This window comes from Lampris incognitus, chromosome 17 (assembly GCF_029633865.1).
Source record: "Lampris incognitus isolate fLamInc1 chromosome 17, fLamInc1.hap2, whole genome shotgun sequence".
Lineage (NCBI taxonomy): Eukaryota > Metazoa > Chordata > Actinopteri > Lampriformes > Lampridae > Lampris > Lampris incognitus.
In genome coordinates this window covers 6230834-6253102 of record NC_079227.1, presented here as the reverse complement: position 1 = coordinate 6253102, position 22269 = coordinate 6230834, and the positions used below count along the sequence as shown (strand labels likewise).

General features: G+C 49.0%; 1 protein-coding gene across 1 annotated transcript in view; it reads left to right on the top strand.

Annotated features, from left to right (window-relative positions):
• Positions 1-15127, top strand: part of zc3h7bb (zinc finger CCCH-type containing 7Bb) — a 29279-nt gene extending 14152 nt beyond the window's left edge. The window contains exons 16-21 of the mRNA XM_056297314.1: positions 415-494; positions 2575-2825; positions 3226-3331; positions 12133-12241; positions 13787-13920; positions 14523-15127. Coding sequence (XP_056153289.1) covers positions 415-494; positions 2575-2825; positions 3226-3331; positions 12133-12241; positions 13787-13920; positions 14523-14558 — 716 coding nt within the window. The 3' untranslated portion in view covers positions 14559-15127. The remainder of the gene's footprint in view (positions 1-414; positions 495-2574; positions 2826-3225; positions 3332-12132; positions 12242-13786; positions 13921-14522) is intronic.
• Positions 15128-22269: the final 7142 nt, after the last annotated feature.

The following is a 22269-nucleotide window of genomic DNA, read 5'->3' as shown; positions in this document are numbered from 1 at the left end:
CTCTGGTCAGTTGGGGTGCCTGTTCGGGGGGGAGGGTGAACTTGGAGGGAATAGCGTGATCCTCCCACGTGCTACGTCCCCCTGGTGATCACTGTCAGGTGAAAAGAAGTGGCTGGCGACTCCACATGTATCGTAGGAGACGTGGTAGTCTGCAGCCCTTCCCGGATCGGCAGAGAGGGCGGAGTAGCGACCGGGATGGCTCGGAGGAGTGGGGTAATTGGACGGGTACAGTTGGGGAGAAAAAGGGGGAAATATCCCCCAAAAAAGTGAAATAAGATTATTATTGTTATTATTATTATTGTTGTTGTTGTGAGTCCCTGGCTTGTTTCACCTCTATTTTCAGTTAATTTGTTTTTATCCTCTGTGTTGAAATTAACCTTGCCCTCCAACTGGTCTAATACCCCCCCCCCCCAGGTATCACCCACGAGGAGATGGTGCAGGAGTCCAAGAGGCACTGGCACAGGCTGGAACAGAACGCCCAGAAACAGCAAAAGGTTAAAGTTCAACTTTATTTGAGGTTGATGTGCATGTAAGAACTTGTCAGAAGCACTTCACAAACATGAAGAAGAGAATTCAGATGGAGAACAGACGGTACTGACAAGAGAAACACATGAAATACTGAAGAGCGTCTCATGTTGGACTCAAAGGTGGGAGGCAGCGTTCACAGGACTGTGGGTGCAGCAGAGTTGTCAAATCACTCCCATAAAATCACTCTCACGGATTTATCAACCATTAAGTTTGGCGTTTGATGTTTTAAACTACCAAGATTGATGGAATAATATGACCAGTCTGATCAAACTCTTATTAATAATTAAATTAATTATTGCAACCAAAATGTCCGTACCGATGGCGAGCAGAGGTTGAAGCTCTATGGACTTGTGAATAGTAGAGTTTGGCAGCATTAAATAGACCAGCGCGTCAGTGATGTGCGGGTCGAGGATTTTTAATACCCCCACCCACCCGACCCGATATGAGAGCCAATCCACACGTGCTGAAATATGCGTTGATTAACCGCCCGAACCCGACCCGATCCCCAAATGTCCAAATGTAGCCTCGGCTACAGCGAAGTGGGCAGTGTTGCAGTATTTTGTTTTGGGGCCATTTGCCCAGCGTAATACACAGGAGGCAAGGCGTAGCCTGTTGAATCTTAGCCCGGTAGCGTCTGGGTCCAGACACTAAATGAACACACGAGGTGCCCAAACACTGTCCTTTATTGTTGAACAGCAGCAAAACAAGTCACCCTTCATTAAACACATAAACTCTATTGTTTTGTTTTTTTGGATTCCCCCCCCCCTCCTTTTCTCTCCCCAATTGTATCCAGCCAATTACCCCACCCCCCCGAGCCGTCCTGGTCGCTGCTCCACCCCCTCTGCTGATCCGGGAAGGGCTGCAGACTACCACATGCCTCCTCCGATACATGTGGAGTCACCAGCCGCTTCTTTTCACCCGACAGTGAGGAGTTTCACCAGTAGGGCGTAGCACTAGGAGGATCACGCTACTCCCCTCAGCCCCCCCCCCCCCTCCCCGAGCAGGCGCCCCGACCGACCAGAGGAGGCACTAGTGCAACGACCAGGACACACACCCACATCCAGCTTCCCACCCGCAGACCAATTGCGTCTGTAGGGACACCCAACCAACCCCGAAGTAACATAGGGATTCGAACCGTTGATCCCTGTGTTGGTAGGCAACAGAGTAGACCGCCACGCCACCCAGACACTCACTCTCTCTCTCGCTCTCTTCTCTCTCTCCTCTCTCTCTCTCTCTCTCTCTCTCTCTCTCTCTCTCTCTCTCTCTCTCTCTCTCTCTCTCTCGCTCTGTCGTTCTCCTGTCTGCCCAAAAAGAGAGTTTTGGTGGTGTAACCAAAGCTACGGATCAGATACCACTTCGGGGAAAAACTCGTAGGTGAAGCCTCAACACTGTAAAGTACATGCATGAGAGAGAGATGGGGGACTAGTAAAGCACAGCCTAGCCTGTTGCACGCAATGTTTCTATAAGTTATTTATAACTTAGTCGGAGCGCTGCTTTGTCCCATTTTGACCCACTCGCCCAAACCGGTGATGTTGTGTGTGTGTGTGTGTTGGTGTGTGTGTGAGAAGAAAGAGTCCAGGTGTTGCGAATAGATGGAGTATCTTTCCCACTCTCTCTAACATCAGTAGAGGTGAGCAAAGATTTGTGGGCATTGTAGTCTACGGGCAGGGCAGCCCCTACAGGACAGACAGCTCAGGGGCGATTTAATACAATGACAACGGTTGGTTTAATATCTGGACTATCTTTGGGGCTCACCGCAAAAGCCCTTTAGGTAAAAGCCAGTGTTCCAGATCGTCATACCAGTGGTGATGGGTCAGGGGTGAAGGTCAGGGTGGGGAAGTTAAGTCTTTTGATGAAAATGTGAACTTTTATGATTTTTACAATGTGGTTAAGAAATTGAGCTCAAAGAGAGTGCAGCAGGTGATGGGTGCTGGTTTGAAGCCAGACCTTGGTGTGGTTTAGCGTACCCGCGGTGATATAAGGACTCAATTCATTAAGATAATGAATGATTCCCTAATTCTCTTTCTCGCCTCCTTTTCCCTGCAGTCTATGCACATCCCCCACCAGAGCAGCGGCATTGGTACAGGAGGACTGGGCGGAGGAGGGGGGATTGGTGGGGGAGGAGGGGGAGGAGACAGTATTGGGGGAAGTGGCGTCAGCCCAGTTGGGGCAGGGGCGGGGAGGGGACGAGGCCTGAACCTGAAGATGAAGTTCGTGTGTGGCCAGTGCTGGAGAGATGGACAGGTCAACGAGCCAGACAAAAACCTCAAGTACTGCACTGCTAAAGCGCGGCACAGGTGAGCCCCGCCGCCATCACTCTCATGTTACGGCTTGATTCTTCCATTCACCAAACCAATATGAAACAATAGTGTTGCAGTTACAAAAAAATGTGATTTTGATACGAACACTAGACCAGGAGCCACAACGCTGCATCAAAAACAAGACTGCGTCACAGACTTTACAAAGAGGAGTTCATTAAAATGTGACGACTACAGGATGATGTTTAGGATTTTAACATTTCCAGTGCAATGAACAAAGATTTTTCTGCCTCAGGAGTACTTCTTTATCTTTAAATTTACTTGGCTTGGGCAAAAAAAGTTAATGCTACACAACCCGTAACGCCTTGCTAATTGTCAGTCAACACAAATAAGATTTTTACTTCAAGTTTGTTTATATTCGCACTTCCTCTTCCCACAGCTGGACTAAGGAGCGACGGGTCCTGCTGGTGAAATCCTTTGAGAAGAAGAAGTGGGTAGTGGTTCGACCTTTACCCTTCTCCCGAACCTACCCTCAGCAATATGACGTGAGTTTCCCCTCTCTCCACTCCAGCTAGTCACAGCCCTCTCTCTTCCCCCATGCCTTCCCCTCCTCCCTTGCTCACCATCATTTTTTTTCCCCCTGGAAGAAAACAGCAATCACATATATAAAGCACATAAGACGGTTAAGACAAAGACTAGCTAGGGATAAAGAAAAAAATCATGAGTAGATAAATTCAAGAGGTACACAATAAAGTTTCAAGTTTAAATAGATGCTAAATAAAACACAATGTCAGTTAGGGCTGGGGCCTACCAACCCATTTCCAATACAAATGCTCTTGTCATTCATTATAGATGATATGTTTATATCAATATAATCCAGAAATGAGCTCCATATTCCATTAAACTTCTACAGTTTTGCGTCCGGGTAGCATAGCGGTCTATTCCGTTGCCTACCAACACGGGGATCGCTGGATCGAATCCCCATGTTACCTCCGGCTTGGTGATCCTTGTGTTGGTAGGCATCGGAATAGATCGCCACGCCACCCGGAGGCCCCCCGATACTACCACTCTTATCGATCCTGCTCATCGGTCCTGTACTTTCACAGTTCTCTTTTTCTTATTTTTTAAGAATAAAAATGGCAAATTAAAAACACTTCACTTTCTTTTATTCTAAGCATTCAGTAGCAACGGCGTACAACAGAAATGTTTCAAAAGTAAAGGGTAGGGCATTTAGCCTTAGCCTATGTAGACTGAAAAGCAATTCAACAACTCTTCTGGAGGAAGATCAGCATATCTGCCTTCTCTGGCCAAAGTGGAGACTCCCTGCAGTCGAAAATACCCTCTCGCTGGTGTTGGAGGTGTCTTGAGCGCAGACGTAACTGTTGACAATGTATAAGAGGAGGGGCAGAGTAGATCTCTTCTCCCACCACCACATCACCGAGTCCTCTGCCATGGGGATCAGAGGAAGGTCCTTGTAGAGCTGGATCTCAAGCTTAACTCTCTTTTTGATGGGCAAGAGGTTTTAATGGCTCTGTGACCTTAGCTCCTTGACCTCTGAGAACAACTCCTCCAGTGCAGCCAGTTTGTGCTGTGGAAGGAGTGAGTGTTTCTGTCCCTCTCTTGTTCTCCTTCAGTCTCCATCTCCTGTTGCTGCCGCTCTGTGTCTGTATACTGCTCCTCCTCTGCCAGCTCTGGTGTTGTTCCTGTCACAGCCTTAACTGCCTCGCTAAGCTGGTCCCAGGTGGCACCACTCACCACCCTCCCTTTGAACCTGGGGTATATTGCTGTGGCCTGATGCGGGAAAACTTGAACTTCCTCATCCAGGTACCTCTCAGAAAGGTTCCCCCACACTGTCACTTGGATAGATGCCACAAACACTGTCTTCATCATTCTTGGTGAAGTGGTCCTCTAGCTTTTGGAGGATGGGCATGATTTGTCCACAGGTGGGAGTTTTTTCCACTTGACACAAACAGTGTGGGTGTGTAGAGGATTCTCATGAGCTGGACAAACTCCTCAGCCTGTCTGAAGTCCTTGTCCGGCGTTCCAGGTTTCCTTCCTCATTGAACTTTTCACTCATTGGCTCAAGGACATTGCTTGGATTGCTGGATAGTGCTTTATGAATTTCTCGATCATTAGAGGGAGTTCCATCGTGTATTATTGTGTGTTGTGGAAGGCCTGAAACAACAACAGGCATACATTAACTAAATTTAAATAGTTGTTAAATTATTAAAATTGGAAATTTCAAAAAATACTTTAATAACTGGTGTCTTACCAAGGAACTTCTGGTTGTCTGTTAAGACGGTTTAGCCATTGATGATCTCTTGATCCACACAGCCACACCTCTGATCTGGGCTGCCCATTTGTCTGTGGTACTGATGTGATAGATCCTCTGTGCTGCTAGACTCAGTGTGTGTGCAACGCATCCTATTTTCAGTACATGTAGCTTCTTGATGGTAACGTCCATATTGCTGGTGGCTGGTGACTGTGACTGCAAATTCTTCAAGAATCTGCCACTACTCCTGTTCATGATCTGTAGACAGCCCTGGTTTTGAGGACCTACCTGCTTCATAATGCCCTGGCTGGTGTAATGCACTGTGACTGTCAGGTAATGGTACTGACTAAGGCTGGTCCACCCATCTGATGTTATGTCCAGCTTTGTCACATCCTTGAGCTCTCTGATAATATTGGCCTTCTCTAGATCATACCAGGCAGGAATCAGTGTTTCACTGAGGACACTCCTGGAGGGGGAGGGGGGGGGGTATTTTGTGTTGAGAACCCTGGTCATCGCCCTACAGTGAAAATGGCGATGATTATTATAATCAGGGGTGCACCTAGCTTTTATGGTCTGGTTCTCAAGGGAGCACGTGGAGATGTTGCTTCCTCACTGTCTTCCTCTATTTCAAACATGGCAGATGAAGATGTAGACCTACTTCTTTCTCCCTGGTTGAGTCTGCGATTAGCTGTTTGCATCCACAAGTCAACAGCTGGCTTCAGCTCAAAAGTCTCTGTTGTCATCTTAGACACATGGATGTGCGTCAGGGATGACAGGCGAGAGTCTGAGAGGCGGGATCTGTACTTGCTTTTTATTATATTGAGATGTGAAAATCCCCTCTCACATGCAGCACTGCTCAAGGGCAGTGTAAGGGACAACAGAGGGACTTTATGAATGTTGGAGTTACTATCTGGATTACTTATCTTCACTTTGCTGACCCAAGTCATACACAGAGGAGGCTGCCAAACGTTTTCTTGCATGCTTTAAACACATCCATTCTCTTACAGTGGAGTCTCTGTCAACAAACAAGCTGGCCTCATATTTCTGGAGGATGTTAGGAAGTGTTGTGTTGTCAAAACTGTGGAGGTCTTGCATTTCTTGAGGCCAAGTTGAAGGATAAAAATTTAAAAATGTATCATATGACTTAAGGGATTCATATCTGCTTTCAAACTCATGAATTAGACCTCTCAATATATCAGCCTTGTCCCTGTCAGCATTTGAAACAGTCTCTTACCTGTACTTCCACTTGCCTTCATTGTCAAGCAATAGTGTCAGCTGTCCAGCAGCTACCATGAGTTCATCTTTGCATTCACCAATAGTCAATTTATCTTGCTGGAACCTGAGGGAGGTGAACTGTAAAATGTTTCCAGTGTCCAGCATGTTGGCTAGGAAACACTGAACACACTCTGTGCAGACATGTTTTAGGTCACTGTCATCACTTGTCGACACTTGAATTTGAATGGCAGGTAATAGCCTCCATATTTTTCAACAGAGTCTCTTGCCTCCATGCAGACCATCTGATGTTGTGAAACTTTCCTAGTTACACAAAGGCAATACCATTCTCCTCACACATCTTTAGTTCTGTTCTTTTTGCACCCCCTCTCTGTAAATAAAAGCTCAGCAACTTGACAACAGAGCGATTAAATGTCCTACAGTATGGTACCATGCGATCAGCTGACTTTGTGCAGTTCTCGAGGGTGTTGGCAGTACACAGAATATGCACAAGGGAATCCCCGATCGCCCCCATCTGACGCAATTTGGGAATGACCCCATTGTTAACGCCAACCTTGACTGCTGCTCTATCTGTATACACCGAGACCAACTTCATCTTCCACTGATCCCCTAAACCACAAGTACGGAAGCGCTGTTTCAGTCTGTTCACTACGTCCTGTGCAGCTCGGTTCACACCGAAATTAATGAACTCAATGTAAACTCTCACCCAAGTTAATGAATCTGAGATAAACTCTCCGTAGCTAGACACAGACACGATGTACACATTCTAAACTGACTGTCTGCGGTGCTCTGCATGAGGCGGGTCCCCCCTTCTCGTGAATGATATGCACTCCCGACATTAACTCCAAGCCTCTTAAATAGCGCAATATCGTCCTCATATGAACGCATCAGGCGTGCATGTTTCGCTTTGTGAAAGACCAACAGAAAAATATTACTCAGTGCTTGATGCCATTCTTCATTCAGTTTGTCCTGCCATGTGTCAAGAGGGCGAGTGGATTTCTGGTCCCGCTGCACCCATTATCAGTAGTTTGCACTAGGTTCATGCACTCAACTCTTCTCGTGCTTTTCAAAAGCTGGATGCCTGACTTTTTTTTTTGTCCCTATATGAAAGATGCTGCTTTTATCTGCGAAATTGGGATTTTCACAGCATATTTTGCACCACATCTCCGTGCGGTCGTCATCTCTTTGGAGCCAGGCTACTCCCTGCAGCCACTTTTCCACGAATACACGTTTTTTTTTTATGTACAGGTTCAGTCTGGCATTTCTTCGGAGGCGGTGCAATACCAAAGTAATTATTTAATGCAACTTGCTTCTTGGACATTGTGATGAATGGACGAAAATCCTAAACGCAGAGGAAAAGATGTAACGTTAAGCTAGTTGTAAGCTAACTGTTTGCTGGAGTTCAAGGTTTAACAGTTAACCTCGCAAACCTTGGAAAAAACCCGCATCCACTTAATCAAGAACGAAGGCTAAACGTTGCAAGATTAACAACTGATCATTAGGATTGGCACGTTTGTCATAATGACTTTCTTACCAGTGACATATGGAGAAAATCCTGTTGTTTCAGTAAGGAATTGTGTCCCAAAAATGTTGGCACGCAAAAGCGCCTCTTTTTGTATTATCTGCTGCGCATCATTTATTTTGACCTCGCATGCGCACCTGCGCCCCAATTATGTGCACCTCTGATTATTATGTAGTATTATATTGTATAATATTACCTGGATAATTAACTATCATATGATTATGGAGTAGTGGGCCTAGTAAACTACCCTTTGTACAATGATAATCTAAAAGATAAACAATCCAAAGCAATATACACTGATATATACACTTTTTACCTAAAGCCCTTGGACTCCATGAAAGAGTGCAGCCCTTTAACTACAAACTTAGTCGCAGCTTGGTGGCACTCACTCACCCTCTCCTCGGTCTTCTTCACACCAGCTGCAATAGTGAAGGGGCTATAGGCTTGGCTGTGGCTCGGACCAGTGGTAGGAGGAGGAGTAGACTAGTTAATTGAAGTTTCTTTTACCTAAAGCGTATTTGTAGATAAACAATTAGCTGCACAATTTGCCATCATTCATAAGCCCATAATTATTTTTTTTTATTGCATTAACTATTTTATCCAAGTCTGAGGCCATGATTCTCTACCGGAAAATGGTGGATTGCTCCCTCCAGGTTGGGTATGAGTTATTGCCTCAAGTGAGGGAGTTCATGTATCTCGGGGTCTTGTTCATGAGTGAGGGTAGGATGGAGCGGGAGATTGACAGGTGTATTGGTGCAGCATCACCTGTCGGACCGCCCTCGGTGTTTCCTCTTCGGGCGCAGCTCCAGGCAGGGCCGTGCTCCCTGGGCCCACTGGACGAGCAGACCAAACTCTCTCAGCCGATCCAGCGCCAGCTCTCCCGGCCATCAAACGAAGACCCAAACTTAGACGCAGGCGTGGACAAAGATACTGCATGGACGGTACTGGGTGAGGTTGCTGCAAATGTAAGTTTGCGCTGCCATCTTCCCATACTGGTACTGGGTGAGGCCACTGCAAACGTGAATTCGTGCTGCCATCTTCCCACACCGGAAGCGGAAGACGATAGCATAGTTGTTAACGTTGAAGCCTATGAATACTCCGGTCTTTTATAATTTAGAACCAGGGCCCATATAATACCAGGGGTCAAGGCACATCCCTGCCATACAGTCCACCAGCTGACTGAAGAGAGGAGAAGAACGACCGCTGTCTAAGCGTGATCCCGTGATGATTCCATATGTAGCCGGTGTGTTGGAACAGTTGAGCTGCATATTTTCCAAACGCTGCGTCTTGGTTGCTTTCAAACCCCAAAACGTGCTGTGCCAGAAATTGGTCCACCCCAAGGATCAGGTCCCCCCAGCACAAACAGAGAAATGTAGATAATACTGTTAAGTGCTGGAGGGATTGCTGTGACTTATACATCGAGCAAACCCTGTGAAAGTGGATGGCAAAACACAGAATAGCTACCTTGTCAGGCCAGGACTCCACGGGCTACACCCACCTACAGGCCAGTGGCCACTCTTTTAAGGATGAGGATGTGCACATCCTTGATAGGGAGGAATACTGGTTTGAATAGGTAGTCAAGGAGGCTAAGAGTACATCTGTTGCCATCTTGCAATGCTGTGATTGCAGCTATTCCCCAATCCTCTGTGAATAGTATACATGGCCATTGTAATTGATGGTCATGGCAATTTGCATATAAAACCAGTGTTAAATCACTGGTTTCGGTCGTTATGCAACTGTATTGTTCATAAGGTTGGGGATACCTGCAGTCAGCTGAGAGTGACGAAGTCACTTAGATGAGTGTTGAAAATGTTCTCCCACTAAATCTTGTGTCCAGATGAACAGATAAAACTTATCTGGGATTCTATACCTGAATTATTGAGCATGCATCGAGACAGTCCATTTAAGTTAGCCTACATGGCATTCTCAAGCACAATACATACCTTCACCATTGCCGCACAACCACTTTGCACGCCCTTCAGTCCAATTGTTACCGGGCAGCGTCTGGTCTTATTCACCTCCTTCTGTCCACTCCAGCCTCCTTTATTTCTCTCTTCCTTGTTGTGCCGTCCTTCTTCTCTCATTTCCTGCACTTCCATCCCCTCCTTAAGAATCACAGTCTGTTTCGTTTGCCAAGAAATTTTTTCCTAACCAGTAATTCGACTTGATGAATTACACATTTTGACACTAAGCCAAACCTCTGAGTGGGGGGATTGTCGGGAATTAGGATGTCTGTTTTTAGAATTAGTGTAAGTATTGGATCATGTCCAATAAAGTCTTCATATGTAAAATGTAATCTCGGCAGGTTTGCAGACATGCTGTACTTCAGTGTGTTGGAGGAAAATCCAAATAATACGTATATGTATTAGAGGTAATATGACACATTTACAGTAGCAAAGCCATGTGAAATAGTGGCTCGCTGTTATCCGATATTTTCCCTCGTACATCCTCACTGGGAACCTCAGAATTGCATCTCTGCTCTTCGCAGATGATGTGGTTTTGTTGGCTTCATCAGAGCACGTACTGGGGCAGTTTGCAGCCGAGTGTGAAATGGCCGGGATGAGAGTCGGCACTTCCAAGTCTGGGCCATGGTTCTCTACTGGAAAGTGGTGGATTGCCCCCTCCGGGTTGGGGATGAGTTGTTGCCTCAAGTTGAAGGAGTTCAAGTATCTCGGGGTCTTGTTCACGAGTGAGGGTAGGATGGAGCGGGAGATTGACGGGTGGACTGCAATGTGCAGCATCAGCAGTGATGTGGACGTTGTACCGGACCGTTGTGGTGAAGAGGGAGCTGAGCCAGAAGACAAAGCTCTCAATTTACCAGTCAGTCTTTGTTCCAACCCTCACCTATGGTCATGAGCTTTGGGTAGTGACCAAAAGGGTGAGATCGCGGATACAAGCGGCTGAAGTGAGTTTCCTCCATAGGGTGTCTGGGCTCAGCCTTAGAGATAGGGTGAGGAGCTCGGGCATCCAGAGGGAGCTCGGAGTAGAGCTGCTGCTCCTTCGCGTCGAAAGGAGCCAGTTGAGGTGGTTCGGACATCTGATCAGGATACATCCCGGGCGCCTTCCTTTGGAGGCCTACCGGGCACGTCCCACTGGGAGGAGACCCCGGGGTAGACCCAGAACTCACTGGAGGGACTACATGTCCAATCTGGCCTGGGAACGTCTTGGGATTCCCCAGGAGGAGCTGGAGGGCGTTGCTGGGGAGAGGGACGTCTGGAGTGCCCTACTTAGCTTGCTGCCACCGCGACCCGACCCCGAAGAAGCGGCTGAAGATGATATGAGATGAGATGAGATGAGACATCCTCACTGCATGTTTTCTTCTTGACCAACCAGAGAAGGAAAAATATCACCTGCCAACAGCAAGATGTTGATAAAAGGTGATTAATTTTGGTGTTGCCTGGTGCATTTGTCTATCTTGACATTTACTTGAGTGTTGTACTCTAATAGTCACATTTTGTTTCTGGTAAAACGGTGGACGTGCCTTGAGAGCTAATGTGTCCCTTCGGCAGGTGGAAGAGAAACTTTTAAGACTTTGACATCCTTCAGTTGTTTTCCCTGCACGCCTCTCACGTGCTGACTGCAGCTGACTGTGTGTGTCTGGTAACACACCCCCACTGCTTCAGGCCACATGTTAATGAGGACTTTCTCCACCTCCTCTAACCTCTGTCTGCCTACTTGTGGGCCAGGATGCACCTTCCATAACACTTCCATGATCAGCTGCAGCGTCGCTCCAAGAAACCAAATGGCTTTTCATTTCCCCGCTCGAGCTGTTTGGCTTCATTAAGTCCTGCTAATTATCTATGATCATCAGGACTCCAAACACACACACGTTCATGTATTCCCATCTTTGTGAGGACACTCACTGACTACATTCATTCATCTGCCCTTAACCATCAGAAATACATGTGTAACCCTTACCTTAACCCAATCCTAATTCTAACCTTAACCATAAACCCAAGTCCTAACCCTTAACTAGACCCTTAAAGCGCTCTCTCTCTCTCTCTCTCTCTCTCTCTCTCTCTCTCTCTCTCTCTCTCTCTCTCTCTCATTCACTCTCACTCGCTCCTTCATTCACCCCCCCTCCGTCTCACTCACTCACTCATTCGTTCACCCTCACTCACTCACTCTATTGCTCTCTCACTCTGTCACTCACTCACTCACTCTATCTCTCTCACTCATTCTCTCGCTCGCTCGAGCTCTCTCTCACGCTATCTCTCTCTCACTCATTCTCTTTCTCTTGCTCGCTCGAGCTCTCACACACACATATACACACACACACACACACACAGTGTTTAACCTGTGTCCTCTGTCCCAACCAGATGTGTGTTCACGTGATGAAACAGAAGAAGTGCCACTATATTGGGAACTGCTCGTTCGCCCACAGTCTGGAGGAGAGAGATGTGTGGACATACATGAAGAATAACAGCTGTAAGACCACATGTCCACCAGGCACCGTTTGTCTTAGTGTATCAGTCACGTCTGTCTCCATTTCCCCCTTTGTTAATACAAACATAACGAGCACACGGGTCTTCTGGACACACACAAAACAATGTAGTCTACTGAACACACATAAAACAATGTAGTCTACTGAACACACACACAACAATGTAGTCTACTGAACACACACAACAATGTAGTCTACTGAACACACATAAAACAATGTAGTCTACTGAACACACACACAACAATGTAGTCTACTGGCCACACACACAACAATGTAGTCTACTGAACACACATAAAACAATGTAGTCTACTGAACACACACACAACAATGTAGTCTACTGGCCACACACACAACAATGTAGTCTACTGACCACACACAAAACAATGTAGTCTACTGAATGCACACAAAACAATGTAGTCTACTAAACGCACACAACAATGTAGTCTACTGAACACACACACAAAACAATGTAGTCTACTGAACACAACAATGTAGTCTACTGAACACACAAAACAATGTAGTCTACTGGCCACACACACAACAATGTAGTCTACTAAACGCACACAAAACAGTGTAGTCTACTGGCCACACACACAACAATGTAGTCTACTGAACACACATAAAACAATGTAGTCTACTGAACACACACACAACAATGTAGTCTACTGGCCACACACACAACAATGTAGTCTACTGACCACACACAAAACAATGTAGTCTACTGAATGCACACAAAACAATGTAGTCTACTAAACGCACACAAAACAGTGTAGTCTACTGACCGCACACAACAATGTAGTCTACTGAACACTCACAAAACAATGTAGTCTACTGAACGCATACAAAACAATGTAGTCTGCTGAACACACACAAAACAATGTAGTCTACTGAACACACACACAACAATGTAGTCTACTGGCCACACACACAACAATGTAGTCTACTGACCACAAACACAACAATGTAGTTTACTGAACGCATACAAAACAATGTAGTCTGCTGAACACACACAACAATGTAGTCTACTGAACGCATACAAAACAATGTAGTCTGCTGAACACACACAACAATGTAGTCTACTGAACGCACACAAAACAATGTAGTCTACTGAACACACACACAACATAACACTGCACGTTGTACAACACGTACGTACATATCCTGTCTCCTCCCCACTGCACTACATGTGACCCTGTGGTGTTTTCTGTCATTTTTCTCATCAATTCAGGTATTTTTTTTTTCTTTCTATCTGGCAGCACTTAATAGGTGCTGGGGGGTTGGTGAAGGATTGTCATGACCACCCTCATTGTTCGGAGCCCCATGAAAATCCATTTGAAACTCGGGCCGCTAAAAGTTGAACTATTTTTGTCTGTGGTCCTCTGCAGTGTCAGTGTTGTCAGACTGGGTTTCAGTCATGAATCAAGAGGAGGGACGCTGGAAGATGGGGGGCAGAGTCATGACCAGAATGTCTTTTTTTCTTTCCGTCTCTCTCTCTCCCCCTTTCTCTCTCTCTCTCTCCCCCACTAAAGTGAGGGACATGCAGCAGATGTACGACATGTGGCTGCAGCTCACCAATCAGAACAGGCGTACAGACGGCTCCCTCATGACCCCGCCCCCGGAGGAGAAACAGGTCACCATGACAGCAGATTATTCAGACAGCATGGTGAGTGGTTGCTAAGGGCGATAAAGGCTTTGAAGAAGGGGGCATTTGGGGCGTCGGGGTAGTGTGCTGGTCTATTCCGTTGCCTACCAACATGCAGATCACCGGTTCGAATCCCCGTGTTACCTCCGGCTTGGTCGGGCGTCCCTACAGACACACTTGGCCGTGTCTGCAGGTGGGAAGCCGGATGTGGGTATGTGTCTTGGTCGCTGCACTAGCGCCTCTTCTGGCTGATTGGGGCACCTGTTCGGGGGGAGGGGGAACTGGGGGGAATAGTGTGATCCTCCCACACGCTACATCCCCCTGGTGAAACTCCTCACTGTCAGGTGAAAAGAAGCGGCCAGTGACTCCACATGTATGGGAGGAGGCATGTGGTAGTCTGCAGCCCTCCCCAGATCGACAGAGGGGGGTGGAGCAGTGACCGGGACGGCTTGGAAGAGTGGGGTAATTGGCCAAGTGCAATTGGGGAGAAAAGGGGGGGGGCATTTTGGGCTTTTGTTAACCTGGAGGTACCTCTTCTTGCTTTTATCTTTTGTATTACATGTGTGTGTGTGTGTGTTCTTGTATTTAATTGACCACCTGTGTTGGACGTTACTGTGTTCCAGGGAGGTCAGCATTTGTCAGATGGAGATGACCTCTGAGGGTTGCTGTGTTGAGAGGTACATCGGCCGGCCTCTGCAGATCTCCAGAGAGAGAGAGAGAGAGAGAGAGAGAAATGAGGGAGACGGACCTACCACACCACCTTCTAAAGTACACACTGTCATTATCTCGTGCCAGTCTGAAAATGTCCAGCATCCATCTAGCCAGCATTAAGTGGGAAGACGAGTGGCCCCCAGGACACAAGACTGGCAAACACCTTCACCACACACACAGACACACACACACACACACACACACACACCAAATCACAGGCACCAATTTGTGTAGAGGGAGAGTCGTATTAGCTCAAACAGAGATTACCTTCAGTGTTTTCTTTTCCTTCCGCTCGGCGTTTGACCTTCTCATCCTGTCCTGCTGATGAGCAGCCCCTGAAACCCACCACCAGGCCGGCAGCCCCCTCGCTTGTCCAGGTTAGAAGAGCCGCTTTTGTACCGAGTCCCCCCAACTGTTTCAGCGGACTTAGACTGAGTCCAGTCAGCACATCCTCCTCTCTTTTTTCCTTCTTTTGTTTTTTTTATTTTTAAAGCTAGGATCCCTTCATACCTGTGGGGGTGGGGGGGGGTCCTCGTGTTTCATCCTGATGCCGAGCAAGACGCGCTTTTCTGTCGCAGAAATTCGAGATATTTTTATCTCCCCCCCCCCCCCCCCCCCCCCCCGGCGTTCAGCGTCATGACCATTGCTAACATGTTGAGCCAGGAGAGGTGAAAGAGAGAAAGAGCGAGGTTCCCCCGTGGACACGCCACCTCGACCCCCGTCACTGCCAAATCCGCCCCGTGTGAACAGAGGGCAGCGGTGCAGAGAGGAGTTTCTGGAGAAGAATGGTTTCCAAACATCAGGATGTTTGTTTTTGTTTTTGTTTTTTTGCAATGGGAGTTGTGATTTCCTGCTATATTGTCTGCCATATTGGTAGTGCTATGAATGTACCGCCTGCACGGGCCTGTAAAACCAGAGCGTCGGTCGCTGGATACGGAGTTAGGGTGGTGGAATGTATGTGGGTACACAAAGCCTGAGGCCAAACTTGTGTAACATTCAATTTTTTTGCCCACCCCTATTTATCAGCGCAGCATCCCAGTAAATAGACCGCTGGTCATGTAACGACGCATACCAGCCACACGTGGGGGGGGGGGGGACTAGCTAAGAAACAACCTTTTCACTAACGTTAGCTTAGCGCTTGCTCGCTGTCGGGCTACATTACGGTAAAACTAGGCACGCTTTAATTTCACTTTTTCTGGGTGAGCGAACGAGAGAGAGAGAGAGAGGCGGGAAAAGTGACAGTTCACCCGAGGATAACCTGGAAAAAAATCCGTCCCTTTGCCTCTCTTGCGAGCTTAAAAACTCAAGTTGCGAAAGCACACGGAAGGTGCCCCTGATGACATCTTGTCGCCATGGTGACGAAGATGCTGACAGCCATCGCATACATCGCATCAGCTCAATACTCTGAGCCAGAAGGGATCAAACGCGTGCCATGGATAACCACGAGTACGCAAGTGTTCATGTCAACCCGGCACCGATGCCATGTGATCTGACCGGCTAGTCCCCCTGTCTGGGTGGAGGGCCGATGCCATGTGATCTGACCGGCTAGTCCCCCTGTCTGGGTGGAGGGCCGATGCCATGTGATCTGACCGGCTAGTCCCCCTGTCTGGGTGGAGGGCCGATGCCATGTGATCTGACCGGCTAGTCCCCCTGTCTAGGTGGAGGGCCGATGCCATGTGATCTGACTGGCTAGTCCCCCTGTCTGGGTGGAGGGCCGATGCCATGTGATCTGACCGGCTAGTCCCCCTGTCTAGGTGGAGGTGTGGTAATCGGTGAAGCCGGCCGGCGTGGTGTCGGCTTGGATAGAAAACGCAGCGCCCACGTAGCCGGCTGCAACACGGAGCATTGCACCATAAAGCCCGTGAGCGGGCTCGGTGTGCGGCGAGATAATGCATAGAGTTGCACTGGGGGGGGCGGGGTGGGTGGGTGGGGGTAGAAGGGTCAGCATCACACCTGCAGTCCACGATACAGACGCTGTGAAGCGTCGGCTGACGTAGAAGATGCTCACAAAAGAAATGAGGACCCCAGTTTGACTGAAGCCGTCATCCGACTTAAGTTTAACAGAAGAAAGGGAACGGGATCTTTTTCTTTAGTGCAGCCTAAAATAAAGAGCTGCGGCCTACACGCTGATGATGATGATGATGATGATGATGATGATGATGATGATGGTGATTTGTGTAGAACGGGGGAAGAAAATGGACATCCACAGATACCGGTGAGACTTTGGGGACCGAGTTTTAAGACGACCCGGGCGTAGCGACGAGACGCCGCGCCTTCAGTCGAGCCGGGGTCGTCGTTTCGATGGAAGCGAGACGGCGTTCCCGTCGCCTACTGACGCCGACCCGCGTTACTCCAACGTGCCCCCGGTGCCGCCCCTGATAGCCGGCGGCGGCCTCGCACCCGTTTTCCGTGACGGGAGAAACTGACAGCCCAGGACAGAGAGATGACTAGCACCGTGTAATGTGCCTATAAACACACACACACACACACACACACACACACACACACACACTGACACACACACACACACACACTGACACACACACACACACACACACAGTAAAGGCAGGGCACGTCCTGCCGTCTTCTAACCTGCGACGTGGTCAGATGTGATGGAGGTATGTCTATATTCAAATACATTATGCACACCTTATATATATTATACATATTTACTGATATCGGTATACCACTAATAATAATCGATAACTTAGCGGTTAAGCTTAAATAAATATATAACCTGAAGATCTTGTATTGATTACATAGAACCCTCTTGTCATTGAGCTACTGCTATATGATATGTCTCGCTGAACTAGACGACAATAGTGAACCTTTTTTTTGTTGTTGTTTTTTTTTTTATTATTATTATTATTATTATTATTATTATTATTCTACGTTTGCTTCTGTGAGGGTCATTCCAGATGGGGTTTGTCCGACACGGCAGCCTCTCCGTGGCGAGTTGGGGTCCTGCTAGCAGCTAAACCGGCAGTCCAAAATATTCCCGATTCGACGTCCGGTACTACATTTAAAAACCCGCCCCGTTAAGAGTTTCCATGCGGCGGTGGGGAGGGAAAATGGCCTCCGACGTTTTCATCTCAACACATCCTCTCACTCCCCCCCCCGCTGTCCTCCCCTGTCGGCACACAAACGGCGATCGGCATGTACGGGGGGGGGGGGGGGGGCGACTGCAGATGTTTTGTAAACAACCGTAAGGACGTGCCGCGCTGTGGGCAGTCCGTGTGTCCGAGCTGCAGCTTTTCACAGAAAGCTGCAGTCATTTCCTTTTTCTTTCTTTTTTTTTTTACTTCCTTCTGGCTTATAGTCATAAGGTTCAAGTGGAGGTCAGAGGGCTGACCCCAGTTTGGCGTGCTGCAGGTTTTGTGGCGTTGGCTGGGTGGGTGGGGGGGGGGGGGGTCCAGCCTCGTCTGGAATGACCCAGGTAGTAGCTTCATTGAGGGATCGTATTACTAGTTACAACCATCGCTAGTATTATGATTTAATATGATGAAGGTAACGATCGCTCTGTATCGACCATTTCTATTTGTCTCCTATACGCTATTGATATATGTATATGTTAATGCAATGTATAACTCTCTCTTTATATAAGTATTCATGTATGATTATAACGCGTGCTAGTATGCAGACGTCTCTGTATGCAGGCGGGGAGCGGGGGGGGGGGGGGGAGCCCACGCGGCGTTTAAACGTGCCGTTTCCCACGAGCAGCCACGGCGTGTCTGTCATAGGCGGAGGCCATCTTGTGTCACGGGAGGGCGAAAATCCGCCGCCGCCCGTGAATTTATGCTAGCTGAGTTTTATTCCAGACTAAAGGGCACTGGGAGGCGGCGGCAAGAAGACAGGATTGAAGTGGCGGTGTGGGATTTGAATTGACTAGGGTGTGACTAGATGACTCGTCTTCCTCCTCGCTGTGGCCGGGGGTCGCCCGACGCTTAATCGGCGTGCCCCGTAAGAGAGTCCGGAGGGGGCAGAATGCGTGCATAGAGGTCTAAATACTTCAGTATAGCGCCTTATTCAATATACGATACCTATAAGATGATAATATCCCTATTGTATAATCCCACTTCTTCTATATATATACGATACCTATACATATGATGATACTTAGACACCCTCATGAGGTGAGTTAGATACGACACGGTGGAGCTGTTGGGGTTTTTTTCCGCGGCCGTGGAAGAGTTTGCTGTGGTCAGTAATACAAATCACATCTTTCTTTTCTTTCTTTTCTTAAATAATTCTCATAGCAGGTGTTGGGCTGAGAGAGGAGCCGCGCGCTCTCAAACGCTCTAAACAAAGCTAACGGCATCAACTGACAGAGAATGAATGTCTGTCGCTGCGGTGGGAAAAGGCCGTCAGCCACACACACACACACGCACACACACACACACACACACACACACCTAACGCTGATGAACTCTGGGAGCTCGGTCACCTGTCACGTGTAGGTCTGCACTCGCGAAAGTTGGCCAACAAACAGCAGCGGCTGCTGAATGTGTATGCGGGTCGGTACATCGGTCTGCATTTGTAAGGACGAGGCTCCCCCTCCATTGTTGTTGGAGAGAGGGGACGGAGTCACCTGTTGATGTCATAACAAGCAGGGGGCGGAGTCGCCTGTTGACGATGTCAACACGGGGGGGGGGGGGGGGAGGGAGGAGGGAGCGTCTTCGTGTAGTCGCGTGCAAGAGCGAAGGAGGGAGCGTGGCGATTCCTTTAGATAGCGAGTAAAACCCACGTAATCCAGCTGTGATGAGTGCTAATTACCGAGTGGTGTGAGTGAAGTAGGATCTCTGGTGTGCTTCCTCGTCATAATAACGTGGCGTCGAATGTACTCGACATCGAACACTGTGGGATTTGAATTGACCAAACCAACCAGTACTTTGAATCCTGGGTGTCCCAGGGATAAATACTAATTATCTGTCAAACTTGAATATGAGGTGAGTGTAACATGAGTAACGTAACCATAGTAACGATGGCGCCTCATTCTATAGTCAAGTTTCCCCCCCCCTCCTCCTCCCTTTTTTTTTTTTTTTTTTAAACCTCCACTTTTTTTCTCCCCAGTTGTACCCGGCCAATCACCCCGCTCTCCCGAGCCGTCCCGGTCTCTGCTCCACCCCCTCTGCCGATCCGGGGAGGGCTGCGGACTACCACATGCCTCCTCCCATACATGTGGAGTCGCCAGCCGCTTCTTTTCGCCTGACCGTGAGGAGTTTCACCAGCGGGGGGGACGTAACACGTGGGAGGATCACGCTACCCCCCCTCCCCCTTCCCAGTTCCCCCTCGAACAGGCGCCCTGACCGACCAGGGGAGGCGCCAGTATAGTGACCAGGACACACACCCACATCTGACTTCCCACCCACAGCAGACACGGCCAGTTGTGTCTCGTAGGGTCGCCCCGACCAAGCCGGAGGTATCGTGGGGATTCGAACCGGCGATCCACCATAGACCGCCGCGCCACCCGGACGCCCTCCTATATTCAGGTTTAACAGATAATTACCGTTCGTGGAGGTTCCCTTTACGGCAGGTGACGAGGAATCACACTACACATGGAGAGAAGCCCCCCCTCATTAACACGGCGATTACCTTCATCGTGGTTCCGTTACATCTCGTTTACTCGCGCATGACTCGTTAATAGCCTTGTCTTTTAAGGGGTTGCTGGTTAGTTCAGCGGATTGTGGAGAGCGAGGTTGGGGGGGAGGGGGGGGGGGCGCCGTGGCGCTGTCGTCCCTCAGACGAGTGCTCTGAATGGATGGACGCTGCTCAGCTCCCCGGTGGACCTTTGCCCGACTCAAAGCCGTGCCACTGTACACGGGACAGCCGCGTATCACGACTGGGCCGGCAGCAGCACCGCCAACCCTGAACGGGCCCTTGCGGCGCCCTTGCGGCGCCGGCGCGACCCAGAGCGAGTCGTTTCTCAGACTCCCGAGTGTACAGAGACGGTCGCGTTCTGGGCCCCCGTCGGGCGCTCTTGTTTATTTCTGTAGCTAAGACGGGGGCCCTCGTGGATTCAGGGGGGAGACGTTGACCTTTGGCGCCCGGTCGGCGCCCTCCGGGATCGGGTCGTTTAACGTCGGCACTCTGCCGCGTTCGTCTCAAAGGGTCGGTGGTGGGTGACGCGAGCCTCGTGCGGTACGATGTGACTGATGACGGTCGTTTCAGAGCCGGGATCGAACGTCAGCACGCAGACGCCCGGCCCCTCCGCAGACACGCTTTGGGAACTCAGACGCCAGGGCCAATTGGACCTGAAGAGATCCTTTGTGCGCTGCGTAGAGACGCCGGTCACGGGGCCGCCGACTCGTGTGTGTGTGTGTTCGCCGTGGGTCGTCGAGGTCCCTTTAGACTCGGGGGTCCGACTCGAACTCGCCAGGCGTACAGACGTAGTTGTGAAGGAAGGCGTGACTGCCCCCCGCCGCTAATCGATCCCCAAAGATTATCATGAGTCTCACCAGCGCACGCCTACACACACACACACAGACACACACACAGACACACACACACACAGAGTTTTCACTGGTGAGTCGACAGATAAGGAGGCCATCCTGTTCAGCAGCTCTGATAAAACCACCAGGGGTTGAAGAAGCGGAAACATAACGAGGCCTCTTTTTTTTTATTGTATTTTTACATTTCGGTTGTTTCTTTTTGTTTCCTTCGGTTTGTTATTTTGTTTCGTTCTCTCCTTTCTCCTCCCTGGTTGGAAAGTAAGTCATGATCACACAAGTGGACCAAATCTCTCGGAAGCATTTAATTAAACAGACTGTTTTAGAAAAGACGTGTGCCGTGTTGTGTTTCCGTCCGCCTCTGAAAGTGTTTGCACTTATTTGTCAGGAGACGATGCAACGTTTCTCAACCCCAACATCCGTCCGCCCGTTGTGCGGCCGCTAGTCCTGCTCTCGGGGTCGCGGGGATGCTGGGATCGGCCGAGTCACCTGACCTACGTGTCTTTGGGCTGTGGGAGGAAACCGGAGCACCCGGAGGAAACCCACGCAGGCACGGGGAGAACATGCAACCTCCACACAGAGGACGACCCCCCAAGGTCGGACTACCCCGGGGCTCGAACCCAGGACCTTCTTGCTAACCACTGCGCCACCGTGCCGCCCGCTAGAAGGTCATTGTGTGCGGTGACATTAAGATTCCCCTTCAGTGGAACTGGGAGGCCTAGCCCAAACCATGAGAAGCAGCCCCAGACCATTATCCCTCCTCCACCAAGCTTTACAGCTATGATGCAACTGTGACGCATTTGGGCCGGTAGCATTTTCCTGGCATCCACCGAAGCCAGATGGGTCCGTCAGACTGCCAAATAGTGGTAGAAATAGTAACGGTAGTAGTAGTGTATATGCTACATGGTAATCATATAGTAGTACTACATGGGTATATAGTAGTCCACTGGACTACCGTTGACCTTCTTGCTGTGAGGCGACTACACTAACCGCAGCGCCACCGTGCCGCCATCAGATACAGTCACTAAATCTGACGCCAAAAGGTATTTCCTTTTGGGGCAGGCCCAGAACAAGTGGTGGTGATGATGGGCTTCCTGGGAGAGCCTGAGTGGTGAGACGTCTGAACCGGCGTGATGGAATATCTGCTAAGACTCTTCCAGCCAACCACTCTCCAGGAGGTGGAGCTTGTTAACCTCCACTGAGGTTTGGAATA